The sequence below is a fragment of the Schistocerca nitens genome, chromosome 2 (genome assembly GCF_023898315.1).
Source record: "Schistocerca nitens isolate TAMUIC-IGC-003100 chromosome 2, iqSchNite1.1, whole genome shotgun sequence".
Taxonomy (NCBI): Eukaryota; Metazoa; Arthropoda; class Insecta; order Orthoptera; family Acrididae; genus Schistocerca; species Schistocerca nitens.
This window is the reverse complement of record NC_064615.1, coordinates 731,341,117-731,368,047: the sequence shown is the minus strand read 5'-3', so window position 1 is coordinate 731,368,047 and position 26,931 is coordinate 731,341,117. Positions and strand designations below refer to the sequence as shown.

Below are 26,931 nucleotides of genomic sequence, written 5' to 3'. Positions count from 1 at the left end.
CAGCGTGGAGGGTAAAAATCGTAGAGGGAGACCAAGAGATGAATACACTAAGCAGATTCAGAAGGATGTAGGTTGCAGTAGGTACTGGGAGACGAAGAAGCTTGTACAGGATAGAGTAGCATGGAGAGCTGCATCAAACCAGTCTCAGGACTGAAGACCACAACAACAACAATGGCACCCGAATGGGACTTAAGCCCAATCTTCCCAAACAGTAGCCAATTTCTGATGAGCTACTAATTCAATCTAGGAATAGCCTATTACATATACATATTCAATTTTACTAATGGAGAGGGACGGAATGCGGACCTATAAAACTCGAAATGGAAGTTGACAAGTTCTCAGATACGCGATAAGAAAATGCGGAAATAGCTTCCAAAACTGCAATAAAAGTGCCACCTGAAGATACAGCGAGCTACTGGACGATCACGATAACCTGACCGTAGGCACATCCATCTGTGCGCGCACCACTACTATGTCTTCCGACGTCACGAATGTTAGCCTGGCTACCTCTCGCAGCGCCTGCCGGCAGACGGGCAGCAAGAAGCTTGTTGGCGGGGTGAGGCGACCTTGCATTCTGCTCGCAACCTGGGTCAACACGGCCTACTGAGGCGACGGTGGCTGCCATCGATCGCGGTCGCGGTCGCGCTTCGCTTCAAAGGCCGCTCATTCTGCGGCCGGCGCTGCTCTATTCCAGCCTCCCGTCTCCTCTTGTCCGAGATCACGCTCGCGTTGGGCTGCTCTCTCAATGTTGACACACCTGCATCAAACATGCTCCTCAGCATTGCTACGCTGCGCGACCCTGTTCTGCTTAGCTCCTCACGCTCGCGGCTGTGCGATGCAAATTGTACCTTGTGTAAAGAAAGTGCTGAGCCTTTAACACTAGCTGATGCACATCCAAATCTCGACTGCGTCATACTCACGTCTTCCACGGTTCCTGTTTCTTACACAACATACAAAAAGCCATGCGTCGAGGCTGTCTGGCAGATGCAGTATTTCTCGACTTCCGAAAAGCATTTGACTCAGTACCACACCGGTACGTATTATCGTAAGTGCGATCTGTGATGTATCGATCGTAATTTGTGACTGAAATGAGGGCTTCTTGGCAGGAAGGTCACCACATGTTACAACGGACGAAGAGTCATCGACAGAAGAAGACATAATTTCAGGCGTGTATGTATTATTGTGGAATAGGAGAGAGAATGCCACAGGCATGATACGTGAATTGGGGTGGTAATCATTAAAACGAAGACATTTTTCGTTGCGGCAGGGAGAAATGACCATCATGATGAAATAAGACACATCAGAACTCGCACAGAAAGATTTAAGTGCTCGTTTTTCCCGCACGCCGTTCAAGAGTGGAACGGTACAGAAATTGTTTTAAGATTCTTTGATGAACCCCCTGCCAGGCACTTAATTGTGAACAGCAATCACGTTCTTATTGTTTATGACCATGAAGATGATGACGACCCTTTCTGCTTATGTACACTGCAGAAATAAAATAAAAGAAAAAAATTAAGCACGCTGAAAAGGAGTAGTATACGAAACGAAACTTCACGTGTTGAGACTTGCAACTATTTCAAAATCGACACAAATTCACAAAAACTTTGGCAGTATCAGCCCACTTATTAGTATGACACTGCATTGTCTCTCGCCTGATTCGGCTGTATCTTCTCCTGAGGCCAGCTGGCCCAACTAGTCGTTGATCTCATGGATATTGCTACTGATACCGAGCTGAGGTCCGATTTGGTCCACACACATTCTATCACGACCAAATCTGGGGGATCGTACTCAGTGCAGGAGTACCAGACTTTTCACATACACACGAACCATGTGTCGACGAGCATTAGACTCTCGAAAAATTGCACCACAATATTGTCACCTGAGATGTATCTCACGAAGACACAGGATGAGACTGACTTATAATTGTGCCATTTCAGTTGCCTCTACCATTACTAGTCGTGTCCCGAAGTCATGTCTGATGCCTCCCCACACCCTGGTGTCTGAGTGTTAGAAAGAGAAGGGGTTACAGTGTGCTTGGTGCATAACATGGTGATCCTTCCTTGTGGTGATCAAACATGGTCGACACGAACCTCGGCAAGTATGCCTGCTCTCATGTTTAATGCAGTCCAACATTGAGCCACTGTCACATCCGAATGCCCCTCAAATATCGATAATTTATGATTTTATCAACCTATCAAATGAATATCCACAAGGAAGCGCCTTTCAAACCCTCTCGGTGCCTGATAATGCTATTCCACAGGAGTATGTGACACCTTCATGTCCTTCACACTGATCACTCAACATATAACATTGTTCATGCCCCTTGTATACCACAACAGACCAGATGACAACATTAAAAGCAATGTATTCTGGTTGCCATTCTCCCTATTACAGAGAATTGCACCTCTAATCATTTCTATACCAGCCAATTGTGCTGTTTTTGTCCCCAGCATATGCTACACAGCATCTCTCTACACATCCTGGCGTCACCAATTGTCTACATTGCAGGCCACTTAGAAAGGCAGATATTGGCGGCCTGCTACAGAGGGCATTCCAGACGGGGTAATTACTTTGCCAAGATCCCCTCAGAATCCAATCAAACATCAGATGATTTCTCACACAGCGAGCTGATTGTTGGCTGCTCATGACTGGCAGCATCCAATCACACAGAGGGAGTACATCCCCCCCCCCCCCCAATTCTGATTCAAATAATTCCACAAGAGTGGGAGTAAAATAAGCGAGACATACAAAACACAGCTGTAAGAAAGGAGAAAATCACAAGAATGACAGAAGGGCAACAGACACTAAAATGGACAGAATCGGGCAAGAAAACCACACAGAGATGCAAGAAACATGTAGAAGAGATCACAATAAAACACACCCTCACAAATAAAACTTAAAACTAAAGCTGCAGTTGAGGCATTGTCGCCCAACACCAAAAGCAGGGTGCTGGGAAAGTTAAAAGTCCGCTGCAGAGAGGCTAAAAGTGGGCAGTCCAGCAAAAGGTGGACGACCATCATTTGTGAGCCACAGTGACACCGAGGTGGGTCCTCATGACGTACGAGTATGGCCAATGCTGAGCCAGCAGAGGACAACTGATTCCCTGCGAGAGGACCACATGGAAGATTTCCACACATTCCCAGTCTCCCAAATGACACACAGTTTGTTGTGCATATTGTTAAGCCATTCTGTCTCCCAAAGCCGAAAAACCCTGTAGCATAAGACAGAACGCAGGTCAGTTTCGGAGATGCCCATCTCCAGAAACTGTTTCAGCATAGTCTGTTTGGCCAGCCTGTCGGCAAGTTCATTGCCTGGGATTCCGACATGTCCAGGGATTCACACAAACACCACTCAATGACGGTACCATTCCAGACCATAGATGGAGCCCTGAATGAACAGTACCAAAGGATAGCGAGGGTAGCATTGGTCAATAGCTCGTAGGCTGATCAAGGAGTCAGTACACACAAGAAATGACTCACCAGGGCATTAGTGAATGTGCTCAAGAGCACGAGATATGGCCGCCAGCCCATCAGCGAAAACACTGCAGTTGTCTGGCAAGGAGTACTGTTTAATATGTCTTCCATGAACATAGCAAAGCCTATGTGACCATCAACCATCAAGCCGTTGGTGTAAACCTCTTCACGGCCCCGGTATATGTTGAGAATTGAGAGGAAATTATAGGGGACAGCTGCAGGGTTAACGGAGTCCTTATGGCCACACAAAAGGTCCAGAAGAATCTGCGGCCTAGGTGTACACCATGGAGGTTTATGTGAATGGACCTCGAGGAGAGGTGGTAAAGGGACCGGACGCAAACTGCAATCGTAAGCCCTGACCTGGGTCACCGATGCAGGATATGAACAGCCATGTTTGGGAAAAGGAGATGGTAATTCAGATGCACAAGAGAACTACGAATGAGCAGTTGTGCACACCTAACCTTCAATGGAGGGACTTTGGCCTCCACCCGGACACTGGTCACCGGACTTGTTCTAGAAGCTCCCTTCGCTAGGCGAAAGCCACAACGGTGCACTTGATTGAGTAAATGCAATGCTGAGGGTGCCGCCAAACCATAAACCAGATTCCCATAGTCAAGTCGGGATTGAACAAGGGCTCTGTAGAGCTGCAGCAGTGTAGAGCGATCTGCACCCCATTTGGTGTTGCTCAGGCAGCAGGGGGCATGGAGGCGCTGCCAGCACTTCCACTTAAGCTGGTGAAGGTGAGGTAGCCAAGTCAATCTGTCATCAAAAACCAGTCCTAAGAATAGATGTGTCTCCACTACAGTGAGTGGATCATCATTAAGGTAAATTCTGGTTCTGGACGAACAGCGCGATGACAACAGAAACGCATAACACATGACTTGGTGCCTGAAAACTGGAAACCGTGGGCTAGACCCAATGACTGTGCCTTGTGAATGGGTCTCTGTAGGCGCTGCTCAGCAATACCAGTACCGGAGGAGCAGTACGAAATGCAGAAGTCATCCGTATACAGAGAAGGTGAGACTGACAGCCCTACAGCTGCTGCTAGACTGTTAATGGCCACTAAAAATAGAAACACACTCAATACGGAGCCCTGTGGAATGTCATTCTCCTGAATATGGGAGGAACTATGGGAGGCACCGATTTGGACATGGAAAGTACGGAGCGACAGGAAGTTTTGGATGAAAATTGGGAGCAGGTTCCGGAGACCCCACTCACACAATATCACAAGGATATGATGTCGCCAGGTCTTGTCGTATGCTTTACGTAAGTCAAAAAAGATGGCGACCAGATGTTGGAGTCTGGAAAAGGCTGTTTTGGATGGCAGACTTGAGGGACACAAGGATATCAGTGGTAGGGCAACCCTGGCGGTAACCGCCCTGGCATGGAGCCAGTAGGCCAAGTGACTCCAGAACCCAACCCAACTGGTGACAGACCATACATTCCAGCAGCCTGTGAACAAAGTTTGTTAGACCGATGGGCTGGTAGCTATCCAGTATCAAGTGGGTTTTGCCCAGGTTTGAGCACCGGAATGATGGTGTTCTCCCACCATTGCGATGGAAAAACGCCATCACACCAGACCCAATGAAGACAACAAGGAGATGTTGGTTTTAGTCAGATGAGAGATGTTTAATCATCTGTCTGTGGATCCGATCCGGCCTAAGAGCTGTGTTGGGGCAATGTGCAAGGGCACTGAGGAGCTCCCACTCTGTAAATGGGGCATTATAGGGTTCACTGTGGCATTTAGTGAACAAAGAACTTTCCTTCCCATCTGCTGTTTGAGGGTGCGAAAGGGTGGGGGGCAGTTCTCTGATACAGAGGCTTTAGTATAGTACTCAGCAAAGTGCTTGGCAATTGCGTATATTCAGCAGATAACACACCATTGATTTTAATGTCAGGGACATGTGCTGGGGTCTGGTACCCAAAAAGACATCTGATCTTCATCCAGATTTGGGAAGGTGACGCATGGCACCCAATGGTCAACATGTACCTCTCCCAACACTCTGCTCCCATCGTTTTATAAGCTAGCAAACGTGGGAACGCAGCCACTTAAAGGCTATTAGGTGCTCTAGGGAAGGTGCTACTTATGTCACTGCAGAGCTCGCCGACACTCTTTAATTGCCTCGGCAACTTCCGGCGACCACCAAGGGGGGGGGGTGGCACCCTAAAGAATGAGGGATCGTATTTTCCGATGCAGAAACAATTGTTGTTGTGATTTGCTCAACGACAACATCGATGGCACCATGTGGGAGAGATTCGGAGGTGACATCAGAGGTGAAGACTTCCCAGTCTGCCTTGTTTAAAGCCCTTCTGGGTAGGCATCTGTGGGCATGACGCTCGGGGAGTGACAGGAAGATGGGGAAGTGGTCACTACCACACAGGTCATCATGTGCTCTCCAGTGGATAGAAGGGAAAAGGTCAGGACTGCAAACTGAGAGATCAATGGCTGAATATGTGCCACACTGAAATGTGTGGAGGCACCTGTATTTAAGAGACAGAGGTCGAGTCATCCTTATCCTGACAGCCACAGCTTCAAGAGGGGTTTGAAGGGGCACTGCTTCACTACATACTGAGCTCAGGACATAGACACAAACTCCACCTGACACACTATTATAGTTGCTGCGGTTCCTGAAATATCCCTTATAGCGACTGAGGGCAAGGGTCCGCATTGCCGGGAACCAGGTTTCCTGGAGCGCAATGCAGAAAGCAGGTGTAAAGCTTAACAGTTGCTGCACCTCAGCCAGGTAGTGGAAAAATTGCCGCAATTCCACTGGAGGATTATGTTATCATGAGACTAGGAAGGCATGAAACACTCGCTGATGCACTCTATGCCTAAGGGTCCACTGGTGCCACCAGATGAGTACCTGTGCGATCATTATCCACTGTATCTGAGGGCCCAGTGAGATCTAGGTCCTCAGTGGATGCCAGAATCTCCACCTCATCCTCAGACACAGAGCTTGTAGGTGGTGGTGGTGGTGTTGGTGCCACTGCAGTGCCTTGGTTCTTGGGGGTCTTTTTCTTTTTAGGTTTCTCTTGCTGTTCAGCCACTGGTGGGTGCCAGCTTTGCCACTAGCAAGAACCTGGTACGGGAATGACCCAAGGGATCCCTTCCTGGCAAGAGGAGCCGAAGAAGACTTGTGCTTCTCCAGCTGGTTGGAGTGGGAAGCAACAGGGAGGGAAATGCACCTCACCATCAAGGGGGCAGGTGGAGGCTGATGGCTCTGAGAGCCAACTGTACGCAGCAGAACGGAAGATGGTAGAACCGTTGTTGTACCAGCAGCATAGGTTGACATCATTTGCACATTATTTAGCCTCTCATATTTCCTCTTAGCCTCACTGTAGGTCAGTTGGTCTAGGGTCTTGTATTCCATTATTATTCTTTCTTTCTGGAGAATCCTGCAGTCTGGCGAGCAAGGTGAATGGTGCTCTCCGCAGTCGACACAGATGGGACATGGGGCACATAGAGTATTGGGATGTGAAGGACATCCACAACCCCGACAGGTGATGCTGGAAGTACAGCAGGAAGACATATGGCCAAACTTCCAGCACTTAAAGCACAGCATTGAGGTAGGGATATATGGCTTTACGTCATAGCGGCAGACCAGCACCTTGACCTCCTCAGGTAATGTGTCACCCTCGACGGCCAAGATGAAGGCACCCGTGGGAACCTGATAATCCCTCGGACCCCGGTGGACATGCTGGATGAAATGGACACCTTGCCACTCTAAACTGGTGCACAGCTCATCGTCAGACTGCAAAAGAAGGTCCCTGTGAAACATGATATTTGTCAAAGGCGAGTAGTGCCTGTGACTGGGCAGAGGATGCTGTTTTGATCAAGACCAACCCTGACCGCATTTTGGGCAAGCCCTTCACCTCCCCAAACTTGTCCTCTTAAATGCTCCACAATGCGCATTATGGACATCATGCACCATGTAAGGCGCCCTTCCCCAATTGGCTCACTCTTTGGGAAAATTTTGAAAAATGGAGGTCAAACCCTACAGGGGACCATCACATAACAGCTGAAATGTGAGACTCTCCTTTAGTTGCCTCTTATGACCGGCAGGAATACCTTGGGCCTAATCTAACCTCCAGACCTGCAGGGGGGAGATCATGGCACCCTCGGCGATGTTGGAAAGGGGGCTTTTTTGTTTGCTAACACCAATGCTTCGGTGTTTTAGCTAGCACAGCAGCTTTTCTCAGACAGGGTAGAAGGTGACTTAAATTACTTTGACATTAAGGGCAAGTCATTCACATTAAGGGTCACTGCATTGTCCAGATCCAGTACTGGTCCACAAGGGTGCCAGACATGATCTTTGTGAACCATTCCCACACAATCACTAACATCCTTGGTCTCTACCTCTTTTCATCTCCTAGGGTCTTCAATCCATGATGAGGCTCACCAAATTCACTTGACTGACAGCAGGCTGCCATGTCATCAGCTTTGTTCCAAGTATTACTACTTGTTCTCTGCTTCCCAGTATGGTGTGAAGAGCTATACCGCTTATATTACTCTCCACCCAGATGCAGTTCCAAAGTTTTACAAGGCCCGCTCCATTCCACTTGCCTCAAGGAACAGCATGACCACCTGGATGTGGCTGGTACCAAGGAACCTTGCGGGCCATGACATTGGCCATTGTATAGGCAAATGGCACCCTCCACCTCTACTGAGGTAAGGCAATGGTGAATGCTCAGGCCACTGTCAACATTTATCCTCTTCCCATGGTGAATCTCAGACACAGGAAGTTCTTTTTCCAAATCATCTTGATGGATGCTTATCTACAGCTGCCACTTGAAGACAACCTGCAGACGGCAATACGCCTTTTGGACACTCTAAATACAGTCTTCCCTTTGGTGTTAGATTGGTTGTAGCCTAGTTTCAGCATTACCTTGAGCACCTGGGGAAACGACACTGATTGTCCAGGATGGTTGTGGCTGGTTGCGAAAAGCCATGTATGTGATCATCTCCACCAACTACACATTGTGACAGCAACAGATGAACCAACTCCATCCACAAGTTGTGACCCCTTCTCAGTTTCAGATCTGGGTGGCATTCTGTTTGGGTGTCAGCTGGTGGCACACCATCATGACAACGGCCAGTCCTTGTCAACACCCTGCCTGTGCCCCAACCCGGTCAATGCCAGAGCAGGAGCTGGGATTCTGATGGATGCCTCACTTTTCTCCAAATAGTGGACCACTGTCGCTCTTCCCTGAGAGTGGAGGGGAGGGGAGGGATATCAATATGTTACATCCACATTATCTACCAGACAACATACCTCCTCATATGATGGTGTCACCATCAGACAGGCATGAATGGCCTCCTCCAGTGGGCACTCCAAATGAGGGAACTACTTTGCAAAGCCCCCTCATACCCCAATCAAATATCTGATGACATTGTCTCTCCTGGCAAGCCAATTAGTGAGCAGCTCAACATCACTGCCTGTGGCAGCCTATAATGTGGAACAAGTGTACCCCTCCACATGATGATAAAGCCGGTCTCACCGGGCTTGTGCAATAATCATCGGTAAGCCTGCACACTAAGTTCCAGAAAGTGTCAATGTCATCTGTGAGATGTTTGCTCTGAAGTCTGCATAGAATGTTCTTTGTATCCCATTTTTACATAGGTAAATGTTTTAATAATTCACTGGCACAATCATACTGAGGTTAGGTGTTACTGGTCAGATAGCTATGTCGCAACAATTGTTTATGTATACAAAGTTATACTAACACCCGACAAGGGCTTCTGGATGCACTTGTTTTGTCAGCCTGAGTATATGAATGAGCTTGCACTCAACAGTAATCTCAAATCCTTTCTCAGACGATGCAGTTGTCTGTACGACAGTACAGTCTGAAGGAAGCCGCACATGTTCAGTCAGATAAGCTTTAAATGTTCTTAAATGTAGGAGTGTCCACAATATGAAAAAATATATTATCTGATGACTACAACAGCAATGGGTAACAGTTGCTATTAGTCAACTCATACAAACAACAAGACGTATCAGTTTGTAGGGATACAACATGGAACGATCATCACATTGAATCAGTTGTAGATAAAGCATGTGTCAGTCTTTGGGTAGTAGGCAGGACACTGGGGAAAATGCAGGCCGCCTACAAAGGAGACTGCGTACAAACCAGTTTTGCATCCCGGCTTACAATACTGCTGAAGTGTGTGGGACCTATACCAACTAGGACTAACAAGGGATACTGGACATTACGAAGAATGCCCATCATCAATGATCACCAGTTTGTTTCACTCAGAAGTATTTGGTGAAAGCCTACTTAAGAAGTTTCAAGAATCAACTTTAAGTGATGAATTTAGGCATGTACTACAATCCCCTACATATCAGTCCTGTAATAACCACAAAGACATCATCAGTGGTATTTAAAAATTTTTATCCTGATGTTTCACATGTGGTAAGAGTGGAAAGAAGCCTTAATAAGTGGTACAATAAACTCACCCTCAGCCTTACACTTCACAGTGGTTTATGCAGTATACATGTTGGTAAATCCTGACACAGTTCATTGAATAGAACTGCAACTACCCATTCAGTCATTTGTACAAACACTACAGGCTTTCTATTTGCACAGAATTTCTGACAGAATTACATCAAATACACATGAAGAGCAGTCTATCATAAAGTGTTTATACAATGAGCTTTCTTGCACCTATTATAGGACTTCTCTAACGATGCAAATACAGTTTCTGAGAATATAAGGGTGAAGTGATCAGAAAATTAACTATCAAATACAGATACATATTTTAATTTGAGTGGTGATATCATCATTTCAATCTGAAGCAATGGCTATGGGGCAGCAGCATAATGCATGCTGAAATATCTGGTCTCAGTCTGCTACACTTGCTTACATCTGAGAGACCTTCAGTGATGTCATGAAATCCCCAGTAACATTAAACTAATGAGAGATTATAATGAAGGGATTCCTGCCAGGAGACAGCACTTGTTTGAGTAGGAGACAAGGAAGGCAATGAGACTATCTGTGTTTATGTCAAAACCCATTTGTTCTGTGCCTCAGACCTGAGCATCTGAAAAGTCAGGTGTTATTGGTCCACAGTTGTCAAAGAAGTTATTCTTACAGTACAGAAAGATTAAAAGAATTTGTAAGAGTACTGTCAGCATAATCTGTGGCAACCATTGTAGGGAAATGTTGTAACTTAGTCTGTGCACTTGCGATAGATCAGTAAGACACCTTATATTAAATAGTAGATTTCTTAGCCAACTGGAAGAGACATTAATGGAACAAACAAACTTGACATGGTTTAAATGAAGCAAATAAACTGCTCGTTTCCACGTAAATGGTTTTGATAAGGGTGAAACAAGTGACAAGAACTGCTTTGAACAGTTGCCCTGTTTACGGAGTTGATCAGCGTAAGCGGTTATGAATCAGCTGAAGGCAGAGTACAATTGTTAGCGAAGTATGTCTTCCAGGTCAAGAGTTGGACAACGGGATCTTTGTGAATACTGCTAGATCACTACAGAGCATATATCATTGGTGTGTGAATAGGAGCTATTTTAACTTTATCTCGCACATCGAAATAAGGCTACTGACACTTGGAACTGTTTGTATTGTCATGTGCAGGAACTTGTTCCAGGCCCACAAATAAATGGTTCATTTCCTGATTTCTTGTGCAGCTCCAAACATAATTTGGCTCATACATTGCACATCACTGTGAGTGCGCTGATATTGGCAGATAAGCATTCCGATGAGAATGAGATGATGAAATATTTCAATGTCTATTCCCAAATTGTACCATCCACTTTCTAAACTGCTTATTCCCCTGTGCAAATACAATTTAACATATTTATTCAGCGAAAAAAAGTTCCAGTAAGATTAAATATTTAACTATCTAGTACTGTACTCACAACGGAAGCACAGCTTAAAAAGGAAAATATGTTCTCTCTTTCACATCCTGCGGTTCAAAAAGCTTTAATGGAATGAAAGATTATTCATGAATTCCCAGCTATCAATGCTTTTACAGGAAAGCAACATTTCAAAATGTCAGACTGTATCATAGTCAACTGCTGTTATGCTCTGGCTCACTGCTACTCCAATGCGGCAGCACCACATCTCGTCTTAGATCTGAAAAGGTGCACTCTGTTTGGCAGCATCAATGGAAACTTAACTGGCAGTATGTGCTACCCATTGAATGAAGTCACACACCCCTCTATAGCCCCAGGACAGGAAGCCATGAGGTGCTAAGGTGTATCCTCTACCCAGTCAATCAAATGTGTCAATATTCAGTCTTTTGAAGTTTGATTTATGACGCCATCTACTCATGCTGATTTAAGCAGGGAGAGAATATTATCACAGAGTAACATCAGTGGTTCACAATACTCTTAGCTTTTAGATGTAGTAACTGCACAATGTTAAGACGGCAGAAATGATCTGCACACGAAGTGAGTGTTAGCATCCACTGCAGGACTACAACTATGAACAATGTAATGTGAGGCACCACCGCCAGGAATATTTCAATGTACAGTGTAGATTACAACGAAACATACACGAATGACTATTCTAAAGAAACTCTAACTTATTGAGGACTGGAAAAGAAGAAAGAATAGTTTTCTTATTCCTATTAACAAAGGAGTAATTGGAGGTGAAATGCTAGTCCTAAATGGACTAAGACGGAGAAGGAAACTTGTCATACCATTTCCAGAAGAAAAGTGAATGGCACTTTCATTTGCCTTTGTAGGAATATGTAATGTTTATTTTTGTCACGCTTATAATGGTATTAGGCAAATACAACTCTTCAGTAACTTTGGCTACATAGTAACCATTCTTCTGCTCGAAGAAATTAATGACCTTACAAGATATTCTCAAAATTCTTCCTTATAAAGGCCAGAAAGCCCTACATCATTAAAAATGGAACCAAAAGAAAATCACGAATTCAATGAAGAATTCACTGTGGATAGACTGCTACCTCACAGTGCATAGAACTCTTTGAATGGCATTTAAAATTAAAAGATTTAATGGCAATTTCATTTAGGACAAATCTGGTAGTGTGTGTATACTCTGTAAAGGAGACTAAGAACAACACACACACACACACACACACACACACACACACACACACACACACACTTACATATAACAAAGTTCATGACTGGATTCAGCTTTGTACCCATCATCATATCAGACTGCATCAGCAATGCACAGGTGGGTAGTCCTACGTGTCGCTGCTGTAATTGATTGTTGGATCAGATGAAGGCTAAACAACAGAAACTGTTGTCATCAATTTTACTATTATGTGGTCTATAAATGAATTCATTACAAACTTCAATCTGTCTCCTCCGCAGTTCCAAGCAGCCTCCTTTCTTCAAGTTTACTAGTAGTACTATTTAATTACATACCATTTTCATCAATGTTTTGCCAACTTACTTGACACCAAGTCAGCTCCAGAATTTGGCAAAATAAAACAGACAGAAATAAAGGAAAGAAAAATGAAAATCTTTACAGTAAATGCCTCCAAAGAAATAGGAGAAATACGAGAACTATAAAGCAAACAGAATTTAAGCAAGGTTTCCTTTACTCTCTGATTTATTTTTCAGTTATGATTTATAGTGTTAACTGTTACTTTTACTTACGTACTCTAAAGTAGCCAATATTACAGGTAGTTAAAATCTCTTACATAGTCTAACCTTTTCTTGTTGACTGCGTTACCTAATTACGGTTCAAACTCTGCACTTCCACTTTATCCACTTTGCAACTTTATATCCCTGTGCTCCACATTTCTGCATAACTGAATCTGGCTTACATTCTTGTTACTCTTATACAAATTCATTTTGGAAAATAAGCATTTCCATTTTGTTTGTCCCCTCCACTACAACTAATATCTCTCTACATCATAACTAAGTTCAAGGCAACTGCAGCTGTTACATGAGAGTCAGCTTTTGTGTGGAGTATCTTAATAATAAAGCAACAACTGGAAAACAAATCTCTTCTTGTCACAATGTGAAAGTGTCCAAAAACTTACATCTGTCAAAAAGAAAAGAATTATCAGAGATGGGAGAAAGGTGTTGTTCTAAAGGTCAAATTCACTGTAACAATGAACAATGGTGCAGAGAGAGAGAGAGAGAGAGAGAGAGAGAGAGAGAGAACAAACCACACTGGATGAAAACAGTATATACAGATACTTAATGGTAGGAGTGTTTGATTTGGAAGACCGACTAGCACAGGGAAAAAAAAAAAAAAGAGGCCATCAGACTCCATCAGCATGTGTATGGTAATGTAATGTTGCAGTAGAGTTATTTTCCAAAATATGAGGTAGGGCACAGTGCAGTAGGACAAGTTTACAACCACACTGTGAATTAGCAAGCATGGTTTAGATGTGTGAAACCCCAACAACAAGCAACTTGCCCAACGAAACTGACTCCTTCCACTCACAGCATGTTTTAATGGGCTGAATGAAATTTGCATAAAAAAACTGTTATGAGCTGCCTGTTTCACACCCCTCATATATGAAGTACTGGCACTCTAGCAGAAATTCATGTAATTATCAAGGCAAGTACATTAGCAGTTGTTAAAATTCATTAGTAGCATACTCTACGAGTGCCACCTGATACCATTCCTCTCGAATTTTAATGCCTATCTTGGCTCATTCCACATTACCGGAAGACAGTTCTTCATAAACGCGTTTACGGAAAACAATGACTAAATGAATGGCATATATTTAAGGTGTGTCCCATTACTAACAAATGATAGTATTAAATGGCACTGGGAGAGAAGGAAGGGAGAATGCAGATAGATGCACAGCAATTTATGTCTGTTTTAGTTCTGTAAGTCTTGATTCATTGGCAACTCTTCATTTGAAAGTAAACACGACAGCTGAGAATAATGGCAAAAAGCAGGAGCAGGGCAATGTCAGAATGGTAATACAGTTATGATGACATCCAAGAGAAATTAACGCACTAGTTAAGAAGCAATGTAGTACACTGGAAAAAACAAGATTATGAAAAAAGATCTTTCAAACTCTGTTTTTGCCTGCTGCATAAAATTTGTAATATTAATTTATTGATCATTTTATCACATTCGTACTAAAGAACTTGTCAACTACCAATGTGGCGATATAACTATTTGGCAAGACATTATAGGTCCTCTAGGATAGATTGGTCTGTTCTTCAGTAAGAGGGAATGCTAACAACCATAGCACAAGAATCATGGAGCAATGAGGTACACGTTACAAATATGAAGTTGGATTATTTGTAACAATTTTTTCCCCTTTGAAAATAATCTGTAAGTGTACATTTTGGAGTCAATTACTAGTACTTGTGGTATCAGTACATTTTGAGGCAATTATTAATATAATGTGATATAGCCAATCATGAGTCACCACATTCTACATTAGATGGCAGCCACACTAGATAATCAAATGACCTCTCCCCTTACACAATTTCTCAAATGCCAACTGTGAACACGCTCGCCCTGGAAAAAAATAACGTCTCACCAACAAGCAGGACACATATTCTTACTACGCAGTGCCACATTGTTTAAGTAATCCCTACAAATCAATGACAAAGAAGAATACACTTTTATTCTAGTGTCTCCTCAGAAGTCAAACAGTTCACTTCTTGACTACATTATTGACATTATGCTCCAAGCAACTACATAAACTATTCCCAACAAAATATTTAAATAGTTATCTGCTATTTAGTTTACCACATACACAAGTGCACACTGCATCATAACTGTTTTAACTCATTATGACTTGGGAACCAACTGCTACACGATACGATTCAACGCATGAACTAAATGAGGAGAAAATGATACCTTATATTTAACCATTACTATTACAGTATGTTCTCCGGTCTGAATATTATCTAACATATGATGACTGAAAACTTTGCTTCAACAAAATCCCTAGCAGACAAATACATGAAAGAAAGGTAACGATAATGAAGAGCACTCACGTCTTCTTCTCATTAGGTGTTGCCGCCACCAGCTCATAAATCTGCGCTCCATTATGTGAAGTATTTACCAGGTACAGAGCATTTTGATCTGCAAAAGAAAAAATATTTTCCAATTGATTATAACTACATCCAGTTCATCCGTCTGCAGTAGTTGTTTTATATTACTTGCTAAAGAGTGTATTCTCTAAGAAACCGTATTGATTTTATCATTGTATTCATTTATGAGTATTGAAAGTCTTTCTTTCTTTCTACAGCACTTTAAATGGAGTTGTATGATGGGTAAAATTATTTATGGTGTGATACATAAGTCTGCATATTATTTTGTTTGTTACAAAGCAGGGGACTAACAACATCAACACAGATCCCATTAACACTTTCTTTTAAATTAAGCACTGGTATTACTACAAATGAACTTCATTCAGAATCATTATTTTTAAAATGTCAAACAATCAATAAATCAATCAAGTCCAATCATACTGGATGGTAAGGTTAAGAGAGAGGTAATGTTAACACTGAAATGGGATAATTTATAGCAAAACTTGCACCGATGAAAATGTGAACTCCATGCTAAGAGATCTACAACACAGTAACAAATTTCAGTCCTGTATTGAATAACGTCTTCCAACAGGATTAACCCCTAGATCATGCTCTATGAACTGGACTTGGGGTGGTCCATTGCCTCACCGCAAGTGTTCTCTGAAATGAGTTTGGGCTGCCTGGAGTGCTGCACTGCATGTTCTATGAATAGTGCTTGGGAAAACTGATGGCAATGTGACCAGAAATATATTTACACTCTTTCTATTATTCGCAGTGACAGACTACACCAAATCAAGAGGAAGAATACAGTGTAAAAAATGCGTATGTTATCCTCAAATACAAAGGCAAAATGAGTGGCACTGACTTAGCTGATCAATACATGACAAATTATACCACAACAAGCAAATTTCTCTGAAAATATTACATAAAGCAATTCCACCAACTGATGGGCATTGCAGCTCCACATTCATCCTTGGTTTACAAGAAACTCAGTGATAAATTCAGGGTAACTGATTTCCTACTTCAGCTTAATGAAAGTTAATTTAAAAAATGCATTTGTGAGTCCTTCCTCTCAGCAAAGCAATTTAGCTTGTCCTTGCCAAGTCTCAGACCCAACACAACTGGTGGTACAACCTTTTCCTAAATAATTTCCTTCTACTGAGATGAAACTGGCACCGGTGAGATATACCTAGTGTGCTGCAGCAAAGAAGACATTAATGGAAAGAAAATAAGAAAGAGACATATTTATTGTGAAGAGTGTTATGCTGGACTATGTGCAATACCCTCCCTTGACCTATATCATATGAAAAATAATTGTTGTATAAGAAAACTGTCAAATAATTATTGTATATGGAAACTGTATTTACTAGCTCCTCCAATAATATCCTGCTTGAGACTATTCTAATAAGCCAAAAGTAATTTACTTGCATAGGCTTCCACAGCCTGTCAATTGACGATTTCCCCCCCCCCCCCCCCCCAATGGTACCATGTCATAATGTAAAACACTATACTGGAGAAATCAATGTTTTGGCTATGGTTACAGTGACCAAGGGGGAGAACGCTGTAGTAATGGTCATAATTTTGATTTTTCCAGTATAGTTTGTTTACAATCTCACACTGCACCATGCTCTGAAAACTGATGTAAAAAATAATTTCTCGTATTTTAATAACACACATTGCTGCTGCCAAAAGGTTTGAGTTGCTGGCAAATAACAATTGCAATAATCATTTGCTTTGGAAAAAGCCATTCTGAAACATGCCAGCACCAAGGAAGTGTCATGAGGCAGAAGAATAATTTTGTGGGCGGGAACAGATAGCGATGAACAGTAGCAAATGAAATGATCACGACTGATATGCAAGAATCTGTCTCCTTGAGAGAAATTGGACATACTCATGAAACTGAATAAAAAGTGGACAGAACAATTTATGTTAAACACAAACTGTAGTCAAGGAACTATCAGCCCAACAGAATGACTTAAATATTCTTCTACACTGAGTTTATGTGGAGGCGCACAGGACGCCGCAATACATGAAAGCATTTGTTTTTCAACAGCTGCACACTTTTAAAAAAATAATGTGAATTATTCTTATTAATATTTACCAAGTCGTGCACTTCACAGGTCTGTTACTTCAGAGCATACGCACACAAGTGCGACTGAAATCGATTGAGAACTATACAAACAATAATCTATAGAACTGTTTGAAAAGTTTTGGAAAAAGTAAGTAGATGCCGAAATATCAGAACAAAAAGTGGAGGAAAGAACATTTAGAGTATTTACAAAGCCTTGGGGTATATACTAAATAGACTTTACTGAATGACAATATTTTCCCCCTGTGTGCCTTCAATGTTATTTATGTCAATAAAACAGCAAGAAGTGTTTATGGTGAGTCACTTAACAACAAACAGCAAAAAATGGCAGTCTGCATCCACAAATGTGGTAGAACTTGATATCAGTAGTTTAGGAAATGAGAATCTTAGATGAACACAAAGGCAAAAACGAAAAATAAAAATAATAAATAATAATAATAATAATAATAATACTATAAACACTCCTAGGCAGGTAGATTTTGGGTTCAGTTATGGACTTCACTTTCCCTACAATCTGACCCTCTACTCTTTCTTTTTGGTGTGCAAATGAAGGTTTACACAATGGTGAACATACATGTACCAATCAATCACGTAAGACACTTTGAAGAGTGAGACACATTCTGAAATGAGCAAGAGGATATCCTCTCCAAAGTACATAACAAATACATCATCATTCTGCTTGGAGGCTTCAATGCCCAGCATACCTAGAAAAAAAAAAGTATCAGAAGATTGTTGGAAGCTAACCAGCTCACAGGTGAACCAATTACAAAGAGAGAACAGAAGATACGCAGAACATTCAGTCTGATTCTAAATTCAACTGCTTTGAACCACCTGCCCAGGAAGCAGAAGATCTGGACATCTTCAAACTCCAACTTTGGAGAATTCCAAATTGACTATTTCACCACTGCATGGAAGGCACAAAAAGAGAATCATAAAGTAAAGACTGTGAGAAATACCAACCTGGACACAGTTTAACTTTTATGTCTGAACAGGAGTGATCTAATTCAAATACCAAGGAGGTCAGTCCCAGAAAAAATTATAAATATGACGGAGACAAGCTAAGGAGAAAACAAGTATTCAGCCACAAGTTGGAAACTGTAAGTCTGGAGACGGGAACAACTGCAAGGAGCTATATTCAAAGCAGCTAAGTAGATGGTCCCACTCGCAACATTCAGAAAGCATTCTTACTGGGGTAATGAATGTGATGCAGCAGTATAGCTAAGAGGTTGTTTGGCAAAAATGGAATTTCCAGGAAAATGAAACCAACAGGGTCAACATACCAAACATGAAAAACTCTGCATTAAAAACTATCTGCAGGATGAATCATACACACATTTAAAAAGAATCAGTTAGTACAAATCAAACAAAACTTTGAAAAAAATAAGACATGACCTAATTTTGATAAAATGGACACATAACTGACATACAGCAACTCTGAACATATACAACCCTCTGGGCCTACAGTTCAGAGATTTCAAAAGGGGAAATCAGCCCACAGTGATCAAGGTAATTGCTAGAATATATCCATTTATCTTTAACAGCTCCTCAAGTTTGAGGCTCCAGATATCACTTCCAAACATCCTCATAGATCTGTCTCCATTCACGAAGGAGTAAATCAAGATTATCATCCAAACACTGAAGGACAATAAGGAACAGGGTGAATATCTGATAATTTCTGAACTGTGGAAGACTGCAGGAGATAATGCAATTGATAAACTTGTTGCAATTATTCATGATATTTGGGAAAGTGAGAAACTGCCAACTTCCTAGCAGATGGACCTCTGCTGTAATTCATCCACTACATTGGAATGGGGATAGAATTGATGTAAGCAACTACCTAGGCACACACTCCCACTAACCATTTACAATATCCTCTCAAAAGCTCTACAGAACAGGACAGGAAAACAAACTGGTCCACAATTGGGGGAATACCAATGGGGCTTCAGGAAGGGATGACCAGGTGCTCAGCAGATTAAGAATCTGAGTCCCTCACTAATCGAACTACCCTACTTCAAATCTTGAAGAATTTAGCCTAGATAACAAGACAAAATCAGTTATCTAGCAAACCATGACCAACACCACCTCCAAACTGAATTTCAGAGGAGATACATCCAGTGCCCTTGAAATTAGATCAGGAGTGAGAGAACGCATGGATAGTGTCTTCCATTATCCAATTTTTTTAGCCCCCCACCCCAGAAAAGATAATCTGAGAATGGTGGAAATAAATGAACAATTCAAAAATTTTTGTGTGTATTTCAGTAGCTATTAAGGTTTCAAACTTTATTTGTACAACATTGCACAAAGGAGCTCAAAGACTTTTATGCATGTTCATACAACTGAGTGTGGGCACCATTTGTAGCTCTACATATACTGAAACAATTTTACACTTATCACCAAATGTTCATAAGTATGACATGTGTTATGGCCCCTACTGTGACATATACCAGTTGTCTCAAATGTACGAGGTATTGGACCCTTCTTCTGCAAACAACTCCTTGATAAACACTCATGCACTGTAGTCCAGTAGAGTCACATGAGGAGACAGAGGGGGGAGGGGGGGGGGGCAGGTAACACTCAGGAAATGTCTCCACGAGAAATGTGGTAGACATCCACATGATAATGTGATGGGGCACCATCCAGCTGGAAAATCATGTCAAGAGGCATCTGTGGAACTGCATAGTTTGCCACCATGTCTTGATAGGTGTACCCTGTCACAGTTGTGTATGAGCCACACGACTCGGCACTGGTCATGAAATGGTAACTATCTTGGAGTGTGTGTCCATCTGTTACATATTTACCTGACAATATAACATGTCCTTTTGTTATAATGATTTCTTTGCATACACTGGAAGCCTGCACACCATATATATGAGTTTACGTTGAAGTTCTCCGGATAAGTTACCATATGAGATTGTAAAAAAAATATTACTGATGAAACCAAAGTTTCAGCCTTGGTTACACTAGCTTTATTCTGGGGCTGTTACCACGGTCACCCAACACCAAGATGAATAGATTGAGACTAACCTGTCAGAGAAAGAAGACTGTGACATGCATTATCAACCTGAAGGTACCCCACTAACTACAGACATCTGCAATAATAGATCAATGTCCTTAAATGCCTAAGTTACACACTACTGTACTGTTATTTGACTGGAGGTTCTGTAGGTGGCTGAGGGACTTACAATGAGAAAGAGATGTCCAATGGAGAGACCTGAAGCCAAAGAAAGAAATGCTTTGAGAAAAATCCTGGTGTTGATGGAAAAAAAAGGGAGCAAGAGAGAGAGAGACTACAGAACACATCACAGCCATGAACTATCTAAGTATGTCATAGATCAGTGACTATGACGATACAAGATGACATAGACAACATTTCCAGTTGGTGTGGTGAATGGCAGCTGGCCCTAAATGTAGAAATATGTTATTTCATGCAGATGAGTAGGAAAAACAAACCTGTAATGTTCAGATACAGCATTAGTAGCGTCCCGTTTGACACGGTCACAGTGTTTAGATATCTGGGCATAATGTTGCGAAGTGATACGAAATAGAGCAAGCATGAGAGAATTGTGGTAGGAAAGGAGAGTGGTCGAGTTTAGTTTATAGGGAGAATTTGAAAGGAGACCGCATACAGGATGCTAGTGCGATTACTCTTGAGTCCTGCTCAATTTTGTGAGTATTGCACCAGGTCAGATTAAAAGACGACATCAAAGCAGTTCAGAGGCGAGCTGCTAGATTTGTTACTGGGAGGTTCGATCAGCATGCAAGTGTTGTGGGTACGCTTCGGGAACTCAAGTGGGAATCCCCGGAGAAGAACACTGTCGAGTAAGGTCTGAGAATTGACATTTGAAGGTGACTGCAGAATGATTCTACTGCCGCTAACACATATTTTGTGTAGGGGCCACACAGATAAGGAATGAGAAATCAGGTCTCATACACAGGCATCGCTCTAACTGCAAGTGGAACAGGAAATGTAATGGCCAGTAGCAGTAGAGCATACCCTCTGCCAGGCACTGAGTGGTAGCGGAGTACGTATGTAGATGTGGATTAATATTATTCACAAGGCAGAGGATTGCCTCTTATGGCCATTTAACACGAATGTACGCAGTGAAGGTATCTTGAAGGATGTTAACATACTTGCAACATAAGAAAGCCCAATGGCTGTGGTTCACTTAAGTTTAAAACAGGTCAAGGAGACCTGAAAATTTCTCTTCCAGATATCCCAAAGCACAATCTGCCAAATGAAAAAGTAATAAAAAACAAAGATTATCAGCAAAAGCTTAAGATAAGGAACATGTGAACCCACAAGTGAAAAAGAGCAACAACAGAAAAAATGAGTCTTTCCAAGTCAGCAATTCAGAAGGTGCTGTTTCTTTCTGAGATATGGCCTTTAACTTGCGCCCATACCAGCTCAATAGGATTGTAGTGGCAGTGATATGGTGGTAACCCGATTACTCTGTGACCATGCTGTCTTGCCAGTTCATCTATCTCGTAAGTGCGGTATTTAGGCTTGTATGCATTTACAGGCATGAGTAACTCTGCCCTGGTCTGTTACGCTGTGTGAGGAATTCCATTAGACGACAACCATGAAACAATTTCATCCTTCCTCATATTTGAAGTAGGAGCCTTATTCACTTGCACAGAGTGCACGCTTGCGTTGGCCATGACAGTAACAGAATTCTCTTCCATGTCCGGAAGTAGCTGTTACACAAACCACCACTTGAAGACAGCATAGGTCATTACAGAGCGATAGTCATCTGATTCCTTCGTCTTCGATGTTTCAAATATTAATTTACTCTCTGGTATGAAGCCTGTCTCTGCAGAACCAGCGTGAAGCACAATATGACGTCTCCCTTTTCCCACAGGAACCTTCAGGCCACCAACATCATCACTTTTCTTCCAGCACATTGGTCTTTAATTGTACTGGTGAACGTATGTTTCATCAAGATAATAAATATGTGATTTTCCGGCCTGTTTTATCTCGTGCATTTCTCTCAAGAACACAGTTCTTGCTGCTACAATATCACTTCTCTATAAGAGCAGTTTTCTTCCATCATTGTTGTTTCTGTATTTCAATCCCATCTCCCTTAATATTTTGTGCATGGCAGATTTGCTGCAGTTGAAACTTTCAGCTTCTCTCATGCAGGAACATACGGTAATTTATCTGCCGCAGGATATTGGCTGGTTCAAATGGCTCTGAGCACTATGGGACTCAACTGCTGTGGTCATCAGTCCCCTAGAACTTAGAACTACTTAAACCTAACTAACCTAAGGACATCACATACATCCATGCCCGAGGCAGGATTCGAACCTGCGACCGTAGCAGTCGCACGGTTCCGGACTGCGCGCCTAGAACCGCGAGACCACCGCGGCCGGCTATCTGCCGCAGGATATTCACCTTGGCTATACATGTCAAATATTTTGCGCTGTAATACATTCTTGCTGAAATCGTTGAGCTCACTTATGAATTTCTTTCGATTTCGGCGCTTACCAGGCGACTTAAAAATAGGTGATTCGTTCTCTTCAGTAGATGCTTTGGCTTCACTGGCAATCTGTTTTACAGTTCTCGAACTGGTACCACATGCCTTAGCTGTTCATTCTTGGCACTTGGCTACACTGGGCGATGCTTTTTTGTCAGTTGTGGCTGCAACTTCCAGCTCCTGTCTAAATAACATGCATGCAAAATATTATTTCTCTCGCCTGCCTGTGTAATACTGGGTGAGATTTGCTGTTGCCATTCATATTACCACAATGCCTTGCAATAACTTCCGAAAAAGCACCACACACAATGCTAAAACCAGTCGTAAACTTGCTCTGCACAAAATGACATTAAATTGGGTGCTCACTATGGCTGACGGACTCCTATTGGTCAGCAGGTCATGTGACTTCCGTGTTACTGAGCATCCAAGTCCTCACCCGCCAAGTTACATGACGCCCACTCTAGTAGTGCGAACGGCTGAAAGCATGAATATCAAGAGCTCTGATGGAAAACCAGTCCTAAGCAAAGAAGAGAAAGCAGGAAGCTGGAAGGAGTATATAGAGGGTCTATACAAGGGCAATGTACTAGAGGACAATATTATGAAATAGGATAAATGAAACTGCGTTAAGAATTCGACAAAGCACTGGAAGACCTAAGTTGAAACACGACACCAGGAGTAGACAATATTCTGTTAGAGCTACCAATAGTCTTGGGAGAGCCAGCCATGACAAAACTCTTCCATCTGATGAACAAGATGTACGAGACAGGTGAAATACCTTCAGACTTCAGGAAGAATATAATAATCCCAGTTCCAAAGAAAGCAGATGCTGACAGGTGTGAATATTATCAAACTATCAGTTTAATAAGTCACAGCTGCAAAATACTAACATGAATCATTTACAGAAGAATGGAAAAACTGGTAGAAGCCGACCTCTGCAAAGGTCAGTTTGGATTCCGGAGTAATTTCTGAACACGCAAGGCAATACTGCCCCAACGACTTCTCATGGAAGATAAGTTAAGGAAAGACAAATCTAAGTTTATAGCATTTGTAGACTTACAGAAAGCTTTTGACAATGTTGATTGGAATACTCTCTTTCAAATTCTGAAGGTGGCAGGGGTAAAATACAGGGAGCGAAAGGCTATTTACAATTTGTAGAGAAACCAGATGGCAGTTACAAGAGTCAAGGGGCATGAAAGGGAAGCAGTGGTTGGGGAGGGAGTGAGACAGGGCCAATCTCTGATGTTATTCAATCTATATACTGAGCAAGCAGTAAAGGAAACAAAAGAAAAATTCAGAGTAGAAATTAAAGTTCTGGCAGAAGAAATAAAAACTTGGAGGTTTGCTGACGACATTGCAATTTTGGAGAGACAGCAAAGAACTTCAAAGAGCAACGGTACGGAATGGACTGTGTCTTGAAAGGATGATATAAGATAAACATCAACAAAAGCAAAACGAGGATAATGGAATGTAGTCGAATTAAACCAGGTGATGCTGAGGGAATAAGATCAGGCAGTGAGACACTTAAAGTAATAAATGAGTTTTGGTATTTGGGAAGCAAATAACTGATGATGATCGAAGTAGGGAGGACATAAAATTGTAGACTGTCAATGGCAAGAAAAGTGTTAATGAAGAAAAGAATTTGTTGATGTCAAGTATAGATGTAAGTCTCAGGAAGTCGTTTCTGAAAGTATTTGTATGGCACGTAGTCATGTATGGAAGTGTAACATGGAATATAAACAGCTTATACAAGAAGAGAATAGAAGCATTTCAAGTGTGGTGCTACTGAAAAAAGCTGAAGATCAGATAGTTAGATCACATAACTAATGAGGATAAACTTGAATAGAATTGGGGAGAAGAGAAATTTGTGGTACAACCTGACCAGAAGGGATCGGATAGTAAGACTCATTCTGTGACATGAAGGGATCACCAATTTAGTACTGGAGGGAAGCATGTAGAGGGAGACCAAGAGATGAATGCAGTTAGCAGATTCAGAGGGATGTAGGTTGCAGTTGTTACTCGGAGGCTTGCACAGGATAGAGTAGCATGGAAAGCTGCGTCAAACTACTCTTTGGAATGAAGACCACAACAACAACAACAACAACAACAACAACTACTACTACTACTACTACTACTACTACTCTAGGCCTATCAACAATCAACTTTAATATGCAACTGACATCTTATCTTCAGTACAACTTTGATTTCACAGGAACACATACTTGTAGCACTGAATATTACAGTAAAACATTGAGTTACTGGCACCACATATTCCCATTTACAGAACTGGAGGCAAAATAACATTCAGATTACATTAACTCTCCTACTCCTACTCCTCCTCTACCATGTTTCAAAATGTTCTATTCTTATGAATACACTCCTCAGATTTGGTGCTCGATTGTATTGTGTTAATCCAACAGTATTTCATTGAATGGAACTGCTATACATCTTCAGGTGGTGGTAGTTGCTACTGTCACTATGCCAAGATGCTACTACTGATAATCACATGGCGGCATCAAAATTTATCAGGTTGGGAGCAGGCAATATAAGTGCGCGCAACAAGATGCTCGCAGTTGGAGGAAAGCAGAGCTCCTAGTGCCCCCGAGCTGGGAGTCACAGTAAGGCCTTCTGCGTATGTGTCGTGGGCAATGACTGTGCTGTGGGATGCTCCTGTGGTTAAGAGCTGAATTAAATCTCAGCATTTCATTGCAAGAAGTCACGAATCAGATGTTCTTGTTTTCCCTGTTTTGATTTAATGGCAGCCAGTGCTCGATTCCAAGTGGCGCATAAATGGAAATCCGAATCCCTTTTGTGGCCACAAGTTGTTATCATCCTGCACAAAGCGGTAGTGTACTAAGCTCCCTGGTGCATAGAGCACGTGTGTTCATAGATGTTGACAGTCTACCTGCTGAGCTACAATACCTCAGAACAGTATTCCAACATTGGCTATTCCAACAGGCAGATATGCCATTCATTCTGTTCAAAGCAAATTCAAGGCAGGCACACGAATGAAGATGAGGAGGCACCCACTGAAATGGCGTTCTTGCCCTATTTGGCAGCATGTTCTTCAGACTGGAAATAATTGTCAAAAGACAAGACATGAAGTGCCACCAGTAACATTAAGAAATTTATCGTTCTTAGTCGAAGACAACATAGGCTTTAGGAGATATGGCATTTGTAAGACCCCACACCAATGTGGAAAATCTTATATGGGGCGGACGTGTTGAACCGTGCAAGAACGTTGCGTTAAACAACATTGTCACAAACATATGGGGCACTGCCTGGACACAGAGCCTCACATGTTTTATGGAAAGAATGAAATTTTATCCCCAGTGTCATCTTTCTGGGACTGTCTTGTTAAGGATCCACACATACCTGTACAGTGGACTGTCTTATCAGCAAGGATGCAGGTTTTCAACTAAGCACCACCTGGAATCCAGCACTGGCTGTCATTAAATCAAAACAGAGAAAACAAGAACTTCCAATTCATGATTCGATGCAGCGCACTGCTGATAATTAATTCAGCTTTTAACCACAGCAACATCTGGCAACACAGTCATTGCCCACACTGCAAACATGGATGGCCTTTCTGCTGCTCCCAGCAGGGAGCACTAGTAGTGCTGCTTTCCTGCAACTGCAAACATCTTGCAGTGCATGCGTATGGCCTAAAAAATTCTGACAATGATGTGTGAACATCATCAGTCATGTCTTGCAGTTGTCACAGCAGCAACTACCATCACTTGAAGATGTCAAGCAATTGCACCAATGAAATATTGCGGTATTTACAGAATATGATCTGGCAGCAAACCCAAGAAGTGTATTTGTAATACAGCCATTGAAAAAGCCTGAAAAGCCACATTTTCTACTTTTGCTTCAACTGCTTACAGTCCATGTTTAACTTATGTAAAAGGCTACACTCCAAGCAAATACCTCCAGAAGAG

The 26,931-nt window shown here is 42.2% G+C and overlaps 1 protein-coding gene across 6 annotated transcripts in view; it reads right to left on the bottom strand.

Annotated features, from left to right (window-relative positions):
* LOC126236933 (rho guanine nucleotide exchange factor 11-like) overlaps nt 1-26,931 on the bottom strand; it is a 550,831-nt gene that overhangs the window by 170,652 nt on the left and 353,248 nt on the right. For all 6 annotated transcript variants that reach the window (XM_049946613.1, XM_049946616.1, XM_049946615.1 and 3 more), the window contains exon 11: nt 15,395-15,482. In XM_049946613.1, the coding sequence (XP_049802570.1) occupies nt 15,395-15,482 (88 nt within the window). The remainder of the gene's footprint in view (nt 1-15,394; nt 15,483-26,931) is intronic.